Source organism: Osmerus eperlanus, chromosome 12 (assembly GCF_963692335.1).
Source record: "Osmerus eperlanus chromosome 12, fOsmEpe2.1, whole genome shotgun sequence".
NCBI classification, from domain to species: Eukaryota; Metazoa; Chordata; class Actinopteri; order Osmeriformes; family Osmeridae; genus Osmerus; species Osmerus eperlanus.
The window spans coordinates 12,446,574-12,468,788 of NC_085029.1; the positions used below are offsets into that span (position 1 = coordinate 12,446,574).

The 22,215-nt window shown below is 42.6% G+C and overlaps 2 protein-coding genes across 3 annotated transcripts; one reads left to right on the forward strand and one right to left on the reverse strand.

Annotated features, from left to right (window-relative positions):
- Window positions 1–10,986: 10,986 nt before the first annotated feature.
- On the forward strand, window positions 10,987–11,798 carry LOC134031766 (2-aminoethanethiol dioxygenase-like). Its single transcript, XM_062475480.1, has 2 exons — window positions 10,987–11,569; window positions 11,662–11,798. The coding sequence occupies exons 1-2, from the start codon at window positions 11,233–11,235 to the stop codon at window positions 11,700–11,702; spliced, it is 378 nt and encodes a 125-aa protein (XP_062331464.1). The 5' UTR covers window positions 10,987–11,232; the 3' UTR covers window positions 11,703–11,798.
- Window positions 11,799–13,616: 1,818 nt separating this feature from the next.
- egr2b (early growth response 2b) lies at window positions 13,617–21,889 on the reverse strand. 2 transcript variants are annotated; one of them, XM_062475520.1, is made up of 2 exons: window positions 21,733–21,889; window positions 13,617–15,470 (listed from the first exon to the last, which is right to left on the reverse strand). In XM_062475520.1, the coding sequence occupies exon 2, from the start codon at window positions 15,460–15,462 to the stop codon at window positions 14,395–14,397; it is 1,068 nt and encodes a 355-aa protein (XP_062331504.1). In that variant the 5' UTR covers window positions 15,463–15,470; window positions 21,733–21,889; the 3' UTR covers window positions 13,617–14,394. The 2 variants fall into 2 exon arrangements, with proteins under 2 accessions (XP_062331504.1, XP_062331503.1); XM_062475519.1 differs by lacking the exon at window positions 21,733–21,889 and adding an exon at window positions 15,902–16,252.
- Between the last annotated feature and the right edge of the window lie 326 nt (window positions 21,890–22,215).

Below are 22,215 nucleotides of genomic sequence, written 5' to 3' on the forward strand. Positions count from 1 at the left end.
GGGAACTATTTGGTCAGTTGCAAACTCTCATCTAGGCTGTTACACGTTTTTGAGGAAAATGTGTCCTGTGTGTTGTTGAAGTGGAATGTGTGAAGTTTTCTTTCCTCTAAAAAAAGCTTTTGAGAAGAGAGAAGCAGATTTTGAAGAGAGAGAGAGGAACAGGATGAAAGATCAAATAGAGAGGAGGTGAGAGTAGGACAAAGGATAAAGTGTAGAGGAGAATAGAGAGGAGTAGAGATGGGAGGAGAAGGCATAAAAGGAAGGAAAGGAAAGTGGAAAAGAGGAGAGAGTAAGCTTGCTTTTTTTTGTGATGAGCCTCTCTGATAATAGACTGTAATTATCTCAGATTTATGTTGCTATGGAGATGTAAGCATGAGGGCAGGTGGATAATCGTTAGTGAACCGTCTGACCAGGAAATGAGTATCAAGAGGACTCAGGGAGTCTCAGGAGCCTACTATCCGAGAGGGACAATCACACAGGTTCTTCATACTGTTCCAACTTTGAGAAAGCTCATGTGGAAGGCTTTTTACACTTAAGTGATAATGCTGTCAGCCAAATGAGCCAAGGTTCTATTCAGTGTTTGATGTTGAGGAGAGGAGAGGCGAGGCGAGGTGAGGAGAGTCTAAATACGACTTTGGCTTAAGTTGACTCAACTCTTGATGGAACAAAACAACTCTATCCACAGCATTCTCAGGAAATAGAATCCTGTTTTCTCCCAGCAGTCAAAGATCTTGCCTCCTCTGACTCATCCTGAAACTGCCTGCATGTGCATGAGCACACGTGAGTGTGGGTGCATTTCTGCATCAGTGTGTATGTGTGGTGTGGCGAGGGAGGGAGGGGGGTAACCCATAAAAGAGATCTGAGAGAGAAGTATGAAAGGTTCAAAAGATATTAACAGTTCTAGATTGTTTTAGAAATGTAGTCCTACTTTTTAAGTGGATGGGTCTCCCACGCACAAAATATCAAAAGGAACTGCCACATAACTCACTTGTAGAGCACCAGACTCTGGATGTTGATATCTCAGATCTAAGGTGTGTGTGATGCTGGTAAGTTGACTTCAGCAAGCGAGAAATATCTGTCTGTTGAAAGCTGAAACTTCTACAAAGATGGTCTTTTCTGTCAGTCCATTAAAAAAAGATTGATTTTATTGTGTGTATTTGTTATGTTTGGACATCTGTTGGAGCTGGCCAATATAAATCACCAGAAACAGTAATTAAGGTTTGAATGATGAGAACTAAAGAGGATGGACGGATGAATGGGAGGTCTGGAGCGGTCAGCTTGTCCTAAACTATCATAAATTCACCATGAGACAAACACAGAGAGAGAAATTGAGAGAGAGAGAGAGAGAGAGAGAGAGATGGAGAGAGAGAGGAGAGAGGGAGAGAGAGAGGGAGAAGAGAGAGAGAGATGAGAGAGAGAAGGAGTGAGTGAGAGAGAGAAGGAGAGAGAGAGAGAGAGAGAGAGAGAGAGAGAGAGAGAGAGAGAGAGAGAGAGAGAGAGAGAGAGAGAGAGATGAGAGAGAGAGAGAGAGAGAGGGAGAGAGAGAGAGAGAGGAAACAGACAGCATGGATGCTGGTTAAAACCACTTTGTTTTCAGTTTTTGTTTTGTTTATAGTGTGTTCAACTCTGTGATCAACATTTGAGAGCGAGTGCACTTTTCCCGCACACAGATTTCCCGACATGTGATTTCCAGATCACAGCATAATCACCAGCTGTTTATGAATAATGCATTTTTCCATTCTTTTGTTTCAGATTTATTCTTAAACATACACTGTAAGTAAAGTGCAAGTCCCTGAGAGGCACACAAACACAATACCTTGTAAATTGATGGCCTGAGGTAGCAAACAACAATACCTATGTACCACATTCATTATCCACATTATCCACACGCTCATTCTCTCTCTCTCTCTCTCTCTCTCTCTCTCTCTCTCTCTCTCTCTCTCTCTCTCTCTCTCTCTCTCTCAAGCTCCAGTTTTCAGACGTGTGGATTTGCTTCCACCTCAGGAAGTGATGGAATACTAACTATTACTCTGGACCCTCTCCTGCCTTTCAGTGTCATCACTCACCACCTCAGAACACCACTCCTGTCTGCACGTGGGCACTGCTGGGTCGCAGGGTGGTCTTCACCTGCAGGTCACCCTGTGTGTTGGATCAGCAGCAGGATAACTCCCATTACGAGACATTTGGCCTGAAATTTCAAGTATATGTTTCTGGTCATTTTCATAGTTGTTGATGTAGTTGTCACTTTGAAAGTCCCCACTCGAATTGACTTTTTGTCCTTTGAAAAAAGGTGCAAATAATGGTAAATGTGTTAACTCATGCATGTGAGTGTGTGTGAATGTGCGTGTGTGTGTGTGTGTGTGTGTAACGTAGCTGAGGTTTAAATCAACAGTCTGGGAACAATGCTAGTGTAAATAAACAGTCTGACAGATACACAGGCAGGCAGGCCTCCTCTCCCCACTGTCCCAGCTAACCCTGGAGACTGACCTTGGATCAGATCTAGAAGCCTGAAGCGCTTCAACAGTGATCCCCATCTCACCCTGCGGAATGACCTAGGTTCAGATCTATACAAACTCAGCAACCTAGTCCCCCATCTCTCTCTAAGGACTGGCCTGGGTGTGTGAAAGTGTGTGTGGCTCCTCCAGCACAGGCCTAGCGCATGCTGTGTGGGCTCCTGTGACCTACCCTCTCTGAAGTTCAGTGCGTAGGAACAACAGAGGGAAGGCAGTCTTGTGAGATCTGGTATCAATCTGTACACTTTGTCTTACAGTACAGCTGGCCTCTGGCTAGACAAGTATCACTGGTATTAAGCATTAGGTTTCTATAGAGAATACAAATCTTGACAAAGCCATAACATTTATCAATCTTGACTTTCATTAAATATCATTGTCATGGTCCCACTCACCATCCAAGTTCTACCTTTTTGATATACTTTCTTTGTTCAGTTTTCTTCAGGACAGGAAGTGGAGATTCTACTGTTCATCAAACTCAAAGTGCTGAGTGAAATTTGAGTATACTCTCACCCATCCACTTCCGCTATATAGAATTGTATCTCTATGCATCAATGTCAACCAAGTTTTTGCATATAAATTGTATTGTAATATATAGTAAGTGTGTTCTCTGCCAAGTTTGACCATACTTGACAAGCATCTGTTGATACAAGTAAATGGTGATATGTTTGGAGGATAAACAAAAAGGAAGCATATGTGACGTGCAAGCTGCCTGCCGTCCTCTGGATTCTTCCTCAGATGTGGAAACAGTGTGAAAAGAGTCACATTGTTGTACTGTAGGCCTGTTGCCAAGTATTTTTGGATCTTTGGGGAATAAGAGCATGTGTGTTGTGCACATAAAACAAGAACAGTTTCCTGCATATGCCCTGTGGACTGACTGACTGAGTAACTGACTGACTGACTGATTGGCCGGCCGGCTGACTGGCTGGCTGGCCAGCTGTTTGGCTTTTTGGCTGGTTGGCTGGCTGACTGGCTTGTTGGCTGGTGGGCTGGTTGGCTTGCTGGCTGACTGGCTGGTTGGCTGGTTGGCTGATTGGCTGGCTTGCTGGTTGGCTGGCTTGCTGGTTGGCTGGCTGGCTGGCTGGCTGGCTGGCTGGTTGGCTGACTGTCTGGCTGGTTGGCTGGTTGGTTGGCTGGTTGGCTGGTTGGTTGGCTGACAATCTGGCTGGTTGGCTGGTTGGCTGACTGTCTGGATGGTTGGCTGGTCGACTGGTTGGTTGGCTGGCTGGCCAGCTGCACATGACCACCACAAACTAAATCAGACACTTTTCAAAATGAATCTGTGTTCTACCTTTAGAACAATGGACATAATCCAGTTTTCAATTTACTCTCCTAGTCATCAGTTATTCTTCATCTAATGTGATGTGGGATGTATCATAATGTCAGTCATATGAGTACCAAAAGCCATTCCTACAGTTTACATTTGTGAGTCTTCTGTCTCCTGAAGATCAGTGTTCCCTAAGTGAACATGAATGTGTTACAACGCATCCTGTGAGAGGAAGCTGGCTCACAGCAGCTCATTCAAGACTGGAGAGAACACAAGAGGAGTCCTTCTGGGAAAAATCCAACCTTTTTGTCACAGAAAAGAAAGTCTGCCCCCGTATCCCATCACACTCACATACACACACACATTTTGAACAAAAAAAGATTACCGAAACGCACATAAACACAAACATACACAAACACACACATACACAAACACACACATACACCTCCATCTATAAAGTGACAGGAGCTGAGCAGATGAATTGTGCCACTTTCACCACTGTGTCAGTGTGGTGGAATGATCAGTCATCTGAGGATGGACCTTTATTACCAGAGAGCGGAATAGAGATGGAGAGAAAGAGAGAGAGAGAGAGTCATTGAGAGAGATGGAGAGAGGGAGAGAGAGAGTTGAATAGGATTTCCAACTTCTTGATGTTGCGCATCGTTGCGTCTAGCTGCAGGTTAAGACGATCGATGAACAAGCGGCAAGTCATTTCTAAATGTCGTAGTGGCTATCTTGTTCAATGAAACTAGTCTGTCAATCGAAAAAGCAAAAGCAAGTGTTTTACTCAATAGCTACCTGTTAAAAAAACAATAATCAGCCTGTCATCCAGAGTTATCCACAAGGTCATGCTCCAGGACCAGCACAACACAACATGCCACTACTAGCTGTCATTTGCATGCAAATGCCGTCAGAGTTCTTGGTTGAGCATATGCCATGAGCTATACTTGTCTCAGTGGACCAAAAACATTTCTGTTGCCGAAAAAAAACATTGGCCTTCATCTGGTGCTTTATGAAGCCAAGAGGTTTTTGCTTGTTGTCATATCATGGTGACTGTGTCCTTTAGTTTCCCAGGGCAACTGTCTTCTTGACTAAACAAAGTGAGCATCGCCTTCCTTTTTCCTCTGATTTTGTTATATTTTCTCCCTTACTCATTATTGAAAAGCTTGATTTCCAGAGACCAGGTCCCACGCTTACCCATGAGTTCACTCAGGTTTCACATCTCTGTTTTAAAGGGCACCGGGATCCCCCCCAGTGTACACACTGTTCACGTCACCTAAAACCCACCAATCATTCTCTTCCCCAAAGTCTTGATATTGTTGATCTTTGTTGATCTTTTCTTTATTTGCTATCTCATGCATTTGATTTGTAAGAAATGAGTAGGAGGGATTGCACAATTACTACTAACCTAAAACTCTAACACTGTGTTAGTCAGAACATAAGGGATGTTTGAACATGTATCACAGATGGCTGTGTGTGTGACAACATGGAGGTGGTTTGTATATATAGAATTTTCCAATACATAAAGATGACAATGAACCACTTTGACCTCTCCCGTCAATATGAATAATGAATGCATGTAATCAATATAGACCTAAATAACAGGGTTGTTGATGTAATTTAAAACATACAACTTAAACTACTTTACACGTAAGCACAATACACATATTCAGCAAGGCATCCTAGAGAATGAGGTTTCCATGAGAGGGACAACCCCTACATGTATATTGCTAGGTCATCAGTCTCGACTGATTCATTATCAGTCATCTACACCTAGATTTCGATAATGGCAGCTTGTTTGATCTATTGAACCTTGCTTCCCTACACAGCTTCTCAAGTAGATTATAGATAATGTTTTAATGTATTCCTGGTTTGTCCGTGGATGTGTCTCTTTTCTGCATGTGTTATTCTGTGAGGGTAATGAGGACAGGATGTGATTCAGCTTCTCCGAGCTGTCTCTGTCTCTTCGCTCTTTGTCCTGTTAGTTGGTATTCACACACACCGACCGCTCTTTCACTGAACCGACCAGAACAAAGCGGAGGTGTAGCCGGGATCAGCGTTGAAAGAAGGCAAGAAGATTTACTTCCTATGAGACAGTCACGATCCAAGCACTCTCCTGATACACATGGACACATGCACATATTCACTGTGCAGACACACGTTATATTGCTCACATGCACACACAGTGCACGCTACAAATATACTCTCAGTTACTTACTCATGTTCTCACTCACTGATTCATACATACACACACACACACATAACTCCAGCTTTGAATGGTCCTATCAGAGAGAAAAAAGGACAGCTTCCATCAAGACATCACCACCAGATGTCCTCTACCTCCCTTCCTCTCATTCCTCCTTTTTTCATCCCTTCCTCTCTTTCACCCTTCCTCTCCCTCTCCTCCTTCCTCATGCCCCAGCCGCTCCACACCTAGGATATGAATGCATGGGGGAAATGCTAGGAATGCTTACCCATACCAGGGAGGAACTGGAGACCGCCAGGCACCTCCGGTGATGGGCGGCCCACAAAGGAGGCAGAGTGTCTCCCGTCAGCATCACCCATCTCTGGATGTCAGGGCCTGTCAGGCCTCCGTCGAGGGCCAGCGCGCCCGCCAGACGTGAGCCGCCAGCGGGATGAGGTCCCTCATAAGAGGGGCGCCATCTCAATCTTGGTTGGGGACAAAGCCCGGGAGACAGGACGCGGGTGATCAGTCTCCATTATGGGGACAGGGTTTTCTCCCACATTAGCCACTCCGTGGAGCTCTCCTCGGGCTCCAAAGGAGACGCTGTCTCGTACATCATTTCAACACTAAAGGTTGAAGGCCCCCTGGTTGGGAGAGGGGGGCCTTCCTGCCTCCCTGCCCTCCCCTCACTCCACCTACCCCACACCACCCCCTCCCCTCCCTCCAGTTACCCCCTCCCCCCGTTTTTGCTTACCCTTCTGTACCAATCCCCCGGTCTCCCCCACCCAATACCTTCTTGTCTGTCCACCTTGACAGGGCCAGACCCCCAGCCCCCAGCTAGACGACAAGGGGGACATTAGCATGGCAATGGGGACCTTCACTGTCGCTGAGCACACTCTAACTAGTCATACCTCCCCCCAGCCACCCTTTGCTCCTCTTCTCCTTCCTAACACTCAGGACTAACTAGCTACATGTAAGAGGACTAACTAGCTACATGTTACATTGGGTTGTTATCAGTAACTTCTTATGCTCAAACTATTGCGAACGGATTTTGGGATTCATCAACTAAATCTAAATAATCGGTTAATCTGAGTTTTCAAGGCACTTTATTTAGACACTGGATAGAAAGAAGCATATGGTCAGCATCTTCACACACACAGAACATCACTTAGCCTCCCTGAACTAAACTTAAATGTTTGCATTGCGGATAAACACTTCAACATGTGAGTTTACTAGTGTATGTAAATGGATGCTGATGCCATTCAAGCATCATTCTATTGTAGACACACGTTCTATTCTACAGACAGATACGTGGGTCTTGGGTAGAGACGTCATCATGGCGTAAAATATGCATCTCTTGCCGGCTCTAAGTGACTACATAAAAGACACAGAAACCCTGGATGGAAAATTAATGCAGCAATTAACTTGTGGAGATCCTACAAGTATCTCTATTATTGCATCCATTTTAGTGAGTAATACCTTTCAGTGGCTGGCTGCTTTCCATCATTCTAGCAATGAGACCTGTTCTCTTAAGGGAATACCAATTTTTTTTAAACATTGTGAAAGACCAAGGCACCTATCAAACTGTGAGTTTGAATGTCCAAATATATTTTTATATCATTTATCAGTTTCTTTAAACAAATCATCGTATTCAACAACAGATATGATGTATGGAGTCGTTCTTCCACCCAAAAAAAACATTCAGACAACTGCACCCCAGAATGAATGTTGTTTATTGGCTGTGACAAGACAATTACTGTATCACTGACCCACCACTGTCAACCTCACGGTGTTGTAAAGCAGTGGTGGAAAACACTTTTTAAATTTGACTCCACCTTTCTCTATCATCCTTCCTCATCTCTGATACCTGAAACGAAGGTTTGGGTTGGTAGGTCAAGCGTAAAAGACACAGCTTCATATGGTCCACATGATAGATGGGATGTTAACATTGTTGTCAACCTGTTGCCCAAAAACCCACAGCCTCTGAGGACAACTTCATCTGGAAGTAATGAGACCAATTGAAGTACTGGAGTAGCTATCCATCCTCTAGACTGGCTCTCAGTTGCTAGTATAATCCATCTCCTCTTGAACTGTAAATAACAATAAACTTTCTAAGACTTAAAGCTGATAACTTTGACGGACCAACTGTTACTTCTTACTCTGCTGTGTCCAAAAACAACCTGTCACTTAAAGACTACTTACAGACTTAAGGATGTGTCACTGGAATTTGCAATTGTTATGTGACTACATTGTAGCTGATTTACTTCCTTGAGTCCCCTGACGGGTGTCCTGTCTCTCTTGCAGGAAGTATGCAAGGAGAGAGAATCCATATACACAACATATTATTTGTGCAGGCTGGTATCTGCTTGGCTTGACCTTTAGCAGTACAAACCATAATATATATATATATATATATATATATATATATATATATATATATTACATTTGATACAACAGTAAACTGAGTTAAAATAGTATCTTTCAATCTATTAGTAAAACATTGTTGTTACGTAAACAGAGTTCCCCTCAAAGAACTCATCTCACCCCATAACCCCTCCCACCCCCTCAGGTCAAGAAACTGTTTCCTCCTTCACACCCGCAGAGCACCTGGTGTCGATGGGGTACCACCTTCTGCTCTGCCCCTCAACTGTGGAACTCTCTGCCTCTTTAAGAAGGCTTAGATTCTCAAATACTTACATATACTGTCTGTGCACATTGAATGATTTCATTTTCTACTATTTATTTACTAATTGGTTTTCGTATTTTTCATTTTATTAAAGATATAATAGGTAAGATTTTTCCAAGAGTTGTATAACAACCTTGGTGGCTCATGAGAAAATATATAATTTCCAATTTTGGAGTGGCCTGCTAATTAACAGTCAATTATCTTCCAGCCTTTGATGTGGTAAGCTTTCCTTCTTGGCTTATTTTGTGAAACCACTGACAATCAAACTTGAGGTGGAGGAAAGCATGTAAGTGAAGACAAGATTTGGGGGCACTGTTACTCATATTTTAATTTATTTTCTGTTACCTATTGCAGCTTTAACAAGGGAACATTTCTGAGACAATGTTAGGACATGACTGAGGTCAAACAAGTTTACATCACAGCAATTTTTTCCTCAAGAATCACAGAGGAGACCTTTCACAGAAAGTTCACCTTTTTCAACGTAAAGAACAAACATTTGCATTTCGCCAAAGTTATGCAGACATTTTCGCCCCAGCCTGTGGCCAACTTATGAATTTTCATCGTTGGAAATTGTTAGCGTTCTTCAAACAACAGTGTCCTCTCTCTCCCTTTCACAATCTCGCTCTTCAGCCTCCTTGTGTGTGAACACTGGTAGTCAGGGGCCAGAATAAAGAACTGTAGAGATGGAACATTAGAATACATTGCAAATCATAACAATGATGATACAGAACAGGCTGTGCATTGACTACAACAAAAGGGACGTTGACTGTACCCATAATGAGTGGTCAGATTGTCTCATTGTTCCGACATTCTGATTCTAGAACACAAAGGGATAACTCTGGCCATTCAGAAGTCTTGGCTCTGGAACTCAGAGAAGAAGTATAAAGCCCTTCTCTCTTCTTCTTGACTTCTGTAAAATGTTAGTCATGCACATTTTTAATCAGCAGCAGATAATGTTGTCTTTATTTTACAGACATGAGCTGATGGGTATTGATTTCAGTTAATCTGAGAAAAAGAAAATATAGGTACCGGAATCCGCTCTACTGTAAGGCCCTCAGCATTTCAGATGAGTTGAGATTGCAGTGGCATTTCTCAGACAGGTGCTGTTGACAGGAAACCCGAAGGAAATGCAATTGCTTGTTTTTATGCATATACTGTACACCAGATACACATAACGCTCATCGCAAAGCAAACAGTCTAGGTTTCCATTCAACCAATTGTCTGTAAGCAAAGTAATACAAAATTATGAAAGAGGTTGACGTGAAAGTAATTTAAAAGGCCCAAAGAACATGCCATCCACCTTCTATTTCCATCAATTAGATATATTTTTCTGTTTCTTCAGGTGTGGTTTAAAGACAGTGGCTGTTGTTGTTAATACAAGTGTCCAATAAACTGATCTCCATCTCCTTCCATGAGCAGTGAGAAAGGTATGATTGAATTAACCCTGGCGGAAGTGTTCCCCAAGCATGCACAGTCCAGCTAGCGTGGATGGCCTGTGTTTGTAGTAAATGAGATGGCCTCATTATTTCTCAAGAGGGATGGTGGTCTTTGTGCAACTCATGCATAAAAGCAACTCTGCAGGGGTTTGGAGTGTGCTACTCTGATCCATACTCAGCCCATGCTTACTTCCAAGCCACTCAGCCCAGCGGCCTGCTATAGAACTGGGGCTGGATGAAGAGGAAGAAGAAGACAAGAAGAGGAGAGTGGAAGATAATCAAAATTCCTTTTCACCTCCTCCTCTCTGGGAAACAACACCAATTTACTATTCTGAATCGGATGGTAATCAGAGGATGAAAGGAGCTATACAGTAGCCTAGCCCTAGACAACTGGCAGAAGACAGGCACTGTATATCCTAACTTTACTTCCTAAATACCTCTTATTTTTCTCTGTTGTTTCTCAGTTCATTCACAAACATCGACACGATAAATAAGCCTCTCAAGTGAACAAACTTGACCTAAAAGCAATGTGTTCAATAAAAAAGAGTGGATGAGGTGCAGTTATCAAATGCTGTCTTGCGACAAGGATGGGGGAGGGGAGGGGGGTTGAGTTCAACGGCCTGTACTGCCTTCCCCTCGCCTGTTCTCCGGAAGCTGTCAAGTACGTGGGAGTTGTAGTGCTATTAAATTGTAGAATTATTTAGCCTCTCAAAGAAAAATGTTTTATGAAGGTATTAAATATAGTATTCATCATAGAATACATTTTTAAACATTATTTGACATTACACAGATTGATGATTTGTGTTTTTGAGGGGCCAATCCAGTTTCAAAGTTTTTAAATAAACTTCAACTTCCAAACTGCCCTGTTTTTTGTACGCAAGCGCTGCGGACGTGATCAGATAGGGTGGAAATGACCGTGGATCGAGCGTATTCTCTGGCGGTAAAGGCATATTTTATAGACATGGAATACATTACCTCATAAATTTAGACGGAAGTTTACTCTGATCCTGATCTCTTACAAAAGTGGTAAACTTTTTGCAAAACTCTCGGAACGTATTAAGTAGCCTATTATCAGCACGGTCATTTCAACGTCCTAAATCTGTGGGGGTACCCAGTAAAAACAGGAGTACGATTTTTCCATCTGCAAAATGCCACGGAATAGTAAGGACTCTGTCATCCAGAAGATAGCCAGGCAAGCATATGTCACGTTTAAAAACTTTAACGCGTCCGCTATAGGGGACAACAAGACGCTTTTGGACAGTCAAGGTAATCTTGTCAGCCTCCTCACTGAAATCAGGGCTGCGGATCTAAACATTACTCCTAGGCAATCGACAGACAGCAAACCGGACCGTACTCCGCCGGTCACGTACATGCATATCTGCGAGACTGACGCCTTCAGTATGGGGGTTTTTCTTCTGAAAAGCGGGGCGTCTATTCCGTTGCACGACCACCCGGGGATGAACGGGATGTTAAAAGTTTTGTACGGTAAAGTCAGTATACGGTGTTTTGACAAGTTGGAGAAACCGCCAGACACAGAGAATGATACACAGTTCGTCCCCCCTTTGCCTGCTTTCCAGAACGACTCTTTGAGGCGGTCGATCCTCCGGTCTACTGGTGAATACTCAGAAGACAGCGGTCCATGTATCCTGACCCCTGAGCAGGACAACTTGCATCAGATAGACGCAGTGGAGGGACCTGCAGCCTTTCTTGATATTCTGGCACCACCTTATGACCCGGACGATGGGAGGGACTGCCATTACTACAAAGTGTTACAGACAGTTGTAGGTACAGACAAGAAGTTGGAACAACACGAAGAGGGGGAAGAAATGTGGTTACTTGAAATCCCACAACCCGAGGATTTCTGGTGCGGTGGTGAACCATACCCTGGCCCCGCGGTGTCGATCTAATCAGATGATATCACCTGGACGAAATTCCCGTTAGCGTTGACGGGACACAGAGTTAAATACACACGAGTATATCTTCCTCAATTGAGTACGAGATAGAATGGCTAGGACGCGATTATGCATTGGAGACAATTTTACGCATCTTGACTAGAATCATAATTCCACGTTGTGCTTCACGCAGACATTCTTGCATGGTGTGAGGCGTAACACAAACTCGCTTAAATATTTACGCCAATGCCTGTTACTTAAATTCCTATAGCCTATCTGCCTTATTTGAATATTGAATGTCTACTTATAAAGCTTTCTAAACATCAACAATGACCCAAAAGTGCACACTACCTATATACCATTGGCCTATATTGTGCTTAATTTGTTTAAAACAAAACCATGTGTTATTCTATCCCAGGACATAGCCCCATAGATAAGGTTACTATGTATTCCAGCCATGATGACTTTACAATGAAACTTATTGATTGAAAAATCTGAAGGACCATTGTGAAGACATCACAGCTGCTTTTATCATTCATGTCTCTTGTTTAGTGTTTCTGAATGTATGTAGAGCAATAAAGCAAATGTGGTCTTTCATCTAAACAACTTGAAGCCTTCATCTGTATCTCTTCCTGTCAGGCAATACATTTGGGGTCAGTGTGGTCATCAAAAAACACAGAGACCGAGTAAAAAGAGGAGATTACGTTGTGAAAATTGATCACCCGACACAGCTCAAAACCCAGAAAACGTTATTTTACATTGTGTTTCATTGAAATAGATGAATACCTTGCAACCATAAGCATCATTATGCTATATGATGCTAAATGATATATGTGGAATTGTAAATGATTATCAGGCAAATAACTCAAGTTATAGTTCCAGTTGATCATTGTAGTTGCCAGTGTCAGTGAAGCCTATCACATCAAGCAAGTGGTGCAGTTGCAACAAAGAAGTCAAAGTGTAAAAAGAGATGGTGAAGTTGATATGTTATGCCACTCAATACTCCTCAGTTCTATCTGTCTCTGATGTTCACTTAGCTACAAGACACACTATACAGAGATGTAAAGACAGAGGTTTCTCACGTTATCAGATAACATATGCTATCAATGAGACCATCCATCCATCATCTTCCGCTTGTCCGGGGGTCGGGTCAATGTTGTATACAAACAATGATGTTTGTATGCTATCAATGAGACAAGGTCCTTAATTTTTCTTTTTACATTTGACTTTTTTTGTGTGTGACGCATTTGGTTCTTGCGGGTGTTTATATGGTAAATTGTCAGAGGGCGAACTTCCAGTTTAGTGACTCTTCATAGAGCTTAATCTGAAGTAGTATCATCTGTATTTCTCATTTATGAAACTTGATGTTTGTATGTGATTTGAAGACAAAACAAACATATTTTTGTATACATTTGGAACCAGTATTTAGGCTATTAGTGTCCTATTATGATAGATCCCTGTTTGAAGCAAATTATAGATCTTTCCTCGTGTTCCAATTTGTGATGGTTGTGTGAACCCACGAAAGTGAGTGGGTGAGTGCCCTTGTGAAACTCTGACTCAGTTATGGCTGACTCTTCACGGGAATTACCCTTCGATGTGTTACTTTCCAACAATAACATTGTATTAATGTCATCCAATGCTTGTTTTATTTGTTTCTTTATTCGACACGTAATAACCTGAACATTTATATTAAGAGTTCCGTCATTAACATTTAATATGAGTCTCAAAACATTCACAAAACAAACGTCAATGTCAAGTTGGTATGAGTTTCTATTATTTACATTCTGCATTTGTTTAGACGTAAACCACAGCTGCAACATGTTCGAGTTACACCACGCAAAGTGTACAAAAATATATATTTATATATATTCAAACTTTCATTTTAAATGACAAATGTACAGTTCAATTAAAGCGTATTTGTATCCCTGTCAATACCCAAAAGACATGTAAAACAAGGCACAAAAAGGAGGATACAATAAACAAGCATGTTAGAATGAACCGTCAAATAAATAAGTTAAAACATTATTACTCCAAATTTATTGCCAACATATAACTTTTTCTTGGCGTATTTGGCGCGGCGCATCAGTAGACACTCTTTAACATATGTACTTCCCTCTTTTCTTAAAATGAATGGCTACTTTAATGACTTCGGTAGACTATGCAAACAAAGCCGTATCATTCAATCGCAATCCAATTTAGTAGATCATGAGAATGATCAGAGCACATGGGTTCGTGCGCAATTACGCACGGTTTGAAATGTAAGGAATTCATTTCCATTAAATGAGGCTATGGCCGCGAAACATTGTCCCGTACAATAATTTTGCAGCTTGGACTCATTTTTACCGTAGTCTCATAAATTGAACTATTTTAGAAGGATTACGGGTTGTATTGGTTAGAGAGAGACCAATGGTGACGAGTCTAAGAGCAAACTCCAGTCGTTGTGCTGCCGGACCGCTCAGAGTTCGTGCTATTTGAAGAAACGGATGATGACTTTCTCTCCTTCTGCCTGAGGTGAATTTTAGTGTGCCTCTTACGCTCGTCGCTCCTTGCAAATTTGCGGCCACAGAAATCACAGGCAAATGGCTTCTCGCCTGTGTGCGTGCGAATGTGGGTGGTCAGATGATCACTACGGCTGAAGTTCCTCATGCATATCCTACACTGGAAAGGTTTGTGTCCAGTGTGGATGCGGATATGTCTGGTCAGTTCGTCAGAGCGGGAGAAACGCCTATCGCAGCCCTCCGCCGGGCATGGATAGGGGCGTTCATGTACCGGGGTTTTGCTCGGTCGGTTGGGGTATTTTCTGGGTCGCAGTATTGGCCTAAGGGGCAGGTTCTGAGGACTGTAAGCCGTGGGCAGCCTAGGCCCATCAGTAGCCGGTCCACCGAGGGTGAAGTTCCTAATAGTGTTCAGAGGTGTCAGGGGCGGAGGTACTCTGAACGAGTCGAGGGGGCATGGGAATGGTTTGCGGTCAGGGATGCCCTGCATGTCTCTTTGACAAGTGGGTTGAAAGTAGCCGGAGTAGTCGGAGATGATCGGAAACATCCCAGAGTCTGTCGTTGGTTTAGGCGAGGAATAGGATGGGGGTGGGTAGGAGATGGGGCAGGTGGAGGTGGACAGGAAGGCGGATGGGTCTTGGTAGACCTCCCCACATCCCGAGTAAGGGGGCGGGGGAGAGTAGATGTGATGTTCCATGTCCGCCTGGTTCTGCGCCATAGTGCAGCTCAGGGTGCTGGAGAAGTGGTTTGGGGAGACGGAAGAGGCCGGCGAGGAGGATGCTGAGGATGGCTGGGGCTGGGTCATGCCAAAGATGCCAGCGCTGACGATATTTATAACGCTCTCCGGATTCCAATTTCCAGTGTACGGAGAGTCGATGGAGAACTTTCCCATGTAAGTGAATGTCTGGTTGCGGTGCGCAGCCGGTTGAGAGAAGCCACTGGAATACGACAGATCAAGGGACCGTTTCTCTGAACTCATATCTCCATTCATTAAACCATCTGAAATATGAAAAGAAGGACCTCATTAGACGGCAGTCACCAAACGATAACGACACACACAAATCTTGAGTTTTCATGTGAGTTCCACTGCGCACCACATTTTTGCAATGATCTAGTGCGCGCAGCCCGCCCCCCGAGCCAAGTGACTAATTAGGCTAATTGTTTCTTCACTGAGAGCTGCAGTACCTTCATTTTAACACACTAAGCTACATTTTCAGATATATTCTGGCCAAATTCTTCAGTCCCTGCCACCAACATGTGGAACTATGTCTGCATCTTCCTTCATTCAAACAATTGACAGATCATTTCAAACATTTGACCACACATATAAAAATAAACAAACAGAAATGAACTTTCACCACCGACAAACGCAACTGTATACAATTAAATAAAGTTCCCACTGATATCAAGAGTACAAGACAACAGCTTACCTGAGGCTCCGCTAAGTTGGTCGTAATGACCTCCCAAATCACCGTTAGGAAAGATTGCAACGGATGCAGGCAGGCCTGTGGCAATATCATCCACCGAGTAGATGCCTTCAGACACCGGGTGCACGAACCCACCGAGGCTCACCGGAATTTTCTCTAAGGTTTTGGCTGTCATGATGAAACTAAAGTTTTATCGCTTAGCCTCCACGATATAACTTACGGTAGAGCAGATTATTTCTGAGAATGAAAGATCTCAATGTCCTTGCTCTAACATCTGATCAGCTACTAAGAAGTTGCTAATAGTATCTCATGCGCCTGGGACACCTAGAGAGCCTTCAGAGCAGCTTTCCTGGCTGTTTCAGTGAATGACAGACCGTCAGAGCACGGGGTAGCGGTAATATGCATTTATCCGGAGCCATTCAATGTGCCACTACGTCATTGCCCATAAAAGGACTGTGTGTTAAAAAAAAAAAGGCGCTGGGGGAGCCGATTGGCTCCAGGCTGTGTGACGACAACAAAGAACACTTGTCAATGGAGAACCCACAAGCAAAGTCTCCAGTAAAGATAGTAAAAAATATTTGTTTTCCACATCTTATAATTTAAACAATAGGCGGATGATCGCCTAAATTAAGAAATGTAGCCTGCAACATTCGTATTTTGGAATCAGTGACAAAACATCTACTGTGTAGTATCATTTTATAAATGTTTTCCCTCGTGGCACATTAAACTTGAAGAGGAATTCCGGTTCTTCTGTCGGAACCATACATGGTTCCATCCGGGTAAATCAAACAACACCCCTACATGGGGTCTATTCCGGAATATAGACATCGGAAACTGACGAGTCTTACCGAGCAGAAAGAAGCCGCTGAACTGCCATCGCTAACCACAATCAAATGAGACACCTTTACTGTATTGGACTTGGAAACTTTGTCAGTCTCATATGAATAATCTTTAGGAAAGAATATCACGTTTAGTTATGATCTAAAAATAGGCTATAAACGGTGAAGGAAATAGGATGTGTGCTATTTTAAAATGCCTTTTCTCCAAAAGCATGGCAGTTGATATAAACCATGTCCGAAATTGGATATAGGCTATATAGGCTAAGGCTAACAATACGATTAGGCAATAGGGAGGCTAGCCTACCTGACCATTAGTTTTATTAACCAATTATTTGTCGGCAATATTTGGGTTCAAAACTGTTGCCCTCCGGTGGTGTTCTAGGGAACTGAATGCTTCTATTCAAGAGATTTTCATTAAAGCAGAGCAAGTCTATAACCTATTCAAATGTACGGTTCAGTTGACAAACATTTCCGTTATGAAGAGGCGATAAGGCGACACAATCTTTTTGTACGGTATTGACTCGGTATTTTGGTAAAGTCCCCACGTGGGTTGAGAAAGTTGACTGTCAAAAATAGCTCGGTGGGCGCGCGGGGAGTTTGGGTGGAATATAATTTCCAGACTTGTTTGTCGGCGTCGATCAAATAGGCTAATGTGAGATGCGTTGTAACCAATTGATGCTGAAACAGGCTAGCCTAAACTAGGCCTATGGACTCTTGCAAGATGAATACTGAAAACAAAGTAGGCCTACCTACTGAAACTAACTGACTGTAAAATACATAGGCTAATCATAAAACTATTATGGGCCACAGTCAATAATCGCCTAGACCTACTTGGTTTGCCTATATTGCCTATAAAAAAACAATGGTCTAATTTGAGATGGATCGTTTGGCTATGCCTACTTGTTTGAAAACGCTAGGAGTATCATAATCACTCTTATCATAAATCAGGTTAAAGTCAATAAAAGGTGTCAATGCGAACTCAATTAATTTAAAAGGCGCCAATTTGCTGCGTGCACTTATTCTCACGAAAAGCGAAAGGCACGGCAGCTGCCGTGCCTTTCGCTTTTCGTAGCCGTGTCTGTCTGTCAGGTTCGTAGTGATTATCCTAATGGGAGATGACTGTGAATAAAAGGTACCGCATTATCATCCCCTAAATTAGCTTGTACTTTGTCGTTTTCAAGTTGTTGGCAAAGGTGAAAAAACATCCGGATGCCTATCAGGCAACTCATGCACGTTTCCGTGGTTCACTCCCCCTTATAGGTGAGTGTGCAATATCTAACAAGTGAGACTGCAGATGTTATTGCATTGCGGGCAGTAGGTTAAAGACTTTGCCCTGCAACTGATTTTACTTTCTGTGTTCAAAATCTTAATGTAAACATTTTAATTGACTGTTGGACTGACATTGGTACACACCTCCATCAGTTTTTTTACGCCACTAGCCTACCTGTTGCTACACAATTTCGACCAAAAGTGTGGCCTGTTTGTATGTGTGATGCTGCATGGTATTTAATTTATTGTTCTTAATCCCAGTGTTTTATGTGAACAAAATCCATCATTAATCCCTGCAAAAAATCACAATTGTATTTGTCCGTCTCTACAAGTAGCCTATGCTCTTTACAGTAGGTGCGTGGACTATCTTAAAATACATCCTGTGGACTATGGAATACCTATCCAAACACCCAAGATGTGTTTCTGCTCGAGTCTGTTCCACAATTAGGCTACATTTAGCTCTTAATGTACTTTGATACTTTCAAACTTTTGATCCAGACAATAAATACTTGTTCATAGCTTTCACCTCTACTTCAGTTTCGTCACTATGAATGTTGCCACTGTCCTACACTCGACTTTCACAATGCACTGTATGAAACATCAAAGATGAGCGATGTCAGATAGTGGCGCTATCATTTACAGCAAATCAAAAATCCAGAATCCAAGAATTTAGACCAAATCCTTAACCCTTCAGTCAGTCACAATAATGAATGAAATTAATCAACGAATAATCTAGTGCAAACTGTCACATGTTTAGCCCTACAGCACACTGAGAGCTAAACCACAGCTCATCTCGCCTGACCTCACTTCTCCCACCTTAATCACAAACAACACGACGCCTTAGTTTTGTTCCACAGTGAGTGTCACACTACCATAAATACACTCATTAGACCATGCAGTTACACTGCTATTGTCATCCTCACGTGGTGAACCGCGCAATTATATGTTACATAGGAAATTAATTCGTTTTTATCTCCACCTATCAATGATCATCTTCATTCTCGCGCGAGGCTGAAGGTCAGGGTTACCGTTTTCATTCCAAGGATGATTACAGACCATATTCAGTCAAACTATCTGACAGAAGAAATTATGTCGACAGAATTGTAACTTGTAAATTGTAGCTCTGCAGATCAAGTCAGATGTGCTTGACAACTCGACTGCCGCGTGACAACCCGCGAGACACACAACTTTTGTTTCGTTTCAAAACGGTTACGCGCAGGAGGGCCTTTGCTGCCGAGCCTGTCAGGTTGACGACATTTTTACCGCTAATGGCCGCCTCGTGAATAAATATGTGGAGCCGTTTATTTGACAGAATGGTGTCAGAGAAGCGGTAGCCATGCTGATAGCGGCGTTAATGGGGGAAGCCCTTTAAACATTGTCTCAGTGCCTGTACGTCCATAATGAGACCACAGGTAATGAAGCTGCCCATTTTTACAAGCCACATTAATTGTTTTCACTGGCCGTAGATCACCTGAAAGCTCTTCGAGAAGACGTCCTGACAGCAGCGGAATTTGTTCTTAGTTAAAATGCTAATTTCCCTTCGCTCTCCTATTTCACTTTTTGAGGGAGATTTAATTCTCCATTGATGAGTGATCTGGACATTATCTGATAAGGCGAGACTTTTATGCATACATGTTGTAGAAGGATACGTAGCCTATGTGTCAGGACTCAGATATTCAGATAGGCCAATATGATTTGACATTTTCATTTTTAGAATCCTCCATTGAGAACTGATTTCTAAATTGGGTGTCAACTTAGAAGAATATGACCTGGTTTATGTGCTCACCAGGCCCAAACCTCCACCAGACATTTAGGACTGACTTGAGGTATGATGTTTAGTTGATGTTGGCTGCCAGACATAACATAACATGAGAGCATGGCGGACATAGTTCTAGATCTACGCTATATCTAGTCCACACAGGAAAGGTCATTCATATAGCATATTTAGAGCAGTTTTAGCAGTATTCCATTAAAGCCTGTATTCTACCACAGCTTGTTTAAAGAAAGAGAGACAGACTCAGTAGCCTATCAGTAACACAAAAGCTCTAAAGTTCTGCCTCAGAACAGAGAAAACCTTCAAGTGCCGTTAGTTTAATTTGAATGTTTCGCATTTTCAGGCATTCTCGTGTCCTCCTCCGCAGATGAAATGAGGAAGCTGCTTTTACATCTTCAGATGGTTCTTGTTTTCTGTTGTTCTGCCCACACACTAAAAAATGTTTGCACACTGTACCGTGCCCAAGTGGCCCTTTCCTCGTGGGAGAATGGGCCCTGTCCTGATCTCAATGCCCGCTTGAGAAGGGGGGTTTGGGGTAAATGGGAGGGGAGGGGAGAGGGGGGGCAAAGCCTGCTGGAAATGATGGCCGAATGCACGCTACTCCCACTCGCCAACGGCCTCTCAGTGTAGCATCTTTCAGCGCATGTGCTCTGTGTCATCCGGGACTAAACCAAAGGGACACACAGTACTCTCTTAACTGATCTAGTACCTCCTGGGTTCTGTTTTCATAGTTGTTGGTCTTTTGAGTTCAATGGCTGTTAAAGCTAATAAAAGTTCCTAGAAAAGATCCTAGAATAGCTCATCAAATTCAGTCAAATTCAAACTATTAAAGATCAAAATAATGAATCAGAGAGAAACAGGAGAATTGGTGTAATGTGAGATAATTCTGTTAGTGTGTACATCAGCAGGGTTTGGTCAAATTGCCTTCTTATAGGCTCTAGCTGTGAGGTCATTTGGACAATATCTGATCTCTGGTCAGCCAGGTCAGGTCAGCCGTGGAGGACAAAGCTAAGAGCCATGCTGTCATCGTCCACCCACTACCTCAGTCCTGCCCGGGCCCTCTGACACCCCCCAACCTGCCTGTCTCCCTGGGGGGTGACTCTCTAAGACAGGACGTGGGAGACTTGCTGCATGGAACCAAAATTCTTTCTTTTTGTTTGCGTGGGTGGTTGTTTTTCTTGGTAATTTTGTGTAGGTGTTTCTTTTTTCTTGTGATGCTGACCATCAAAGCTCAGATTAATTTGGAGGAGGGGAAATGTGTGAAGTGAGATGTGTCCGTAAATAGAAAGGCTGTATTCGGGATTATCCTGATTTAAGATCCTATTGTAATTATCTGAGAATTAAATTAATCTGCCTTTAGATGCAGTTAACAATTTTGGCAGTTACTATTACAATAGTTGGTAGTTTATTTGAAATTAATAATTATATGCTTCTAACATTTAATACTATTTAATATTATATAAAATAGATTTATTTCACTCCTCCGTATTTACAGAAATCAGTGAAATGACAGATATAATAATGTGAAATTGTATATCATTTAAATATATAATGATAGACAAAGTTTTAAACTAAGTGTAGGTAATTGTATGAGCATTGACTGGCATAAACATTTCAGGGTTAAAATAATCCTTGTTAAAAACATTACAGGGTAGTAATATCTAAGTTAATATGGTTGAACACTGAAACATAATAAACCTCATGTATACCTTTCCACTCTAAAAAGTGAAAAATCAGCAATCAGAAAATAAATTTTCTTCAGAATAATATTATTCTCAACAGGAAAAGCCTTTCTGTGCTGCTAGTGGTAAAATTCCCCCTCATCAAGTACTCAGTCCACCCACCACCTTAGTGTCACCACAGAAAGCACAGAGTCAAAGTCCCCCATAAAATCCTATGGAAAACTCTAGATGAACAGTAGTTGGTGTAGTTGGTGCTGGTTCCGTACTCACATTATCATGCTGACTGGATGCAGAGTGCCGTTCTGAGAGGCTCCATCATGTGAGTGGGTTTATCCAGTACCGTAGTGAGGCTCCAGTAGCAGTCAGTGAAACATCTAGTCAGTTAGTTAGCCAGACAGTCAGTTTACCAACCAGCTAGGCAGCCAGCCAGTTCCACTAACAGAGAGATACTCCTGGGAAGCCTCTTCCTACTACTGATCCAATCTCTCCCTGCAAAGTGATAATCTATATTCCACAGCTTTCTATCCATTTAGGGGGTTGCATTTGGAATTTGGTGTAGGGGGAGAGGTGTGTGTGTGCGTTTGTGTGTAGGGGGTGAGTGACAATGCAGGGGCACAATAACTTCCAAACAAGAGAATGGAGTGGGTTATCGTCCGCTGTGCTTCTTGACATTGAAAATGTCATGGTAATCAGGGCCGAGCAACACCCTAAGGAAGCAGTGTGTCTGTGTGTGTGTATGTGTGTGTGCCAGCT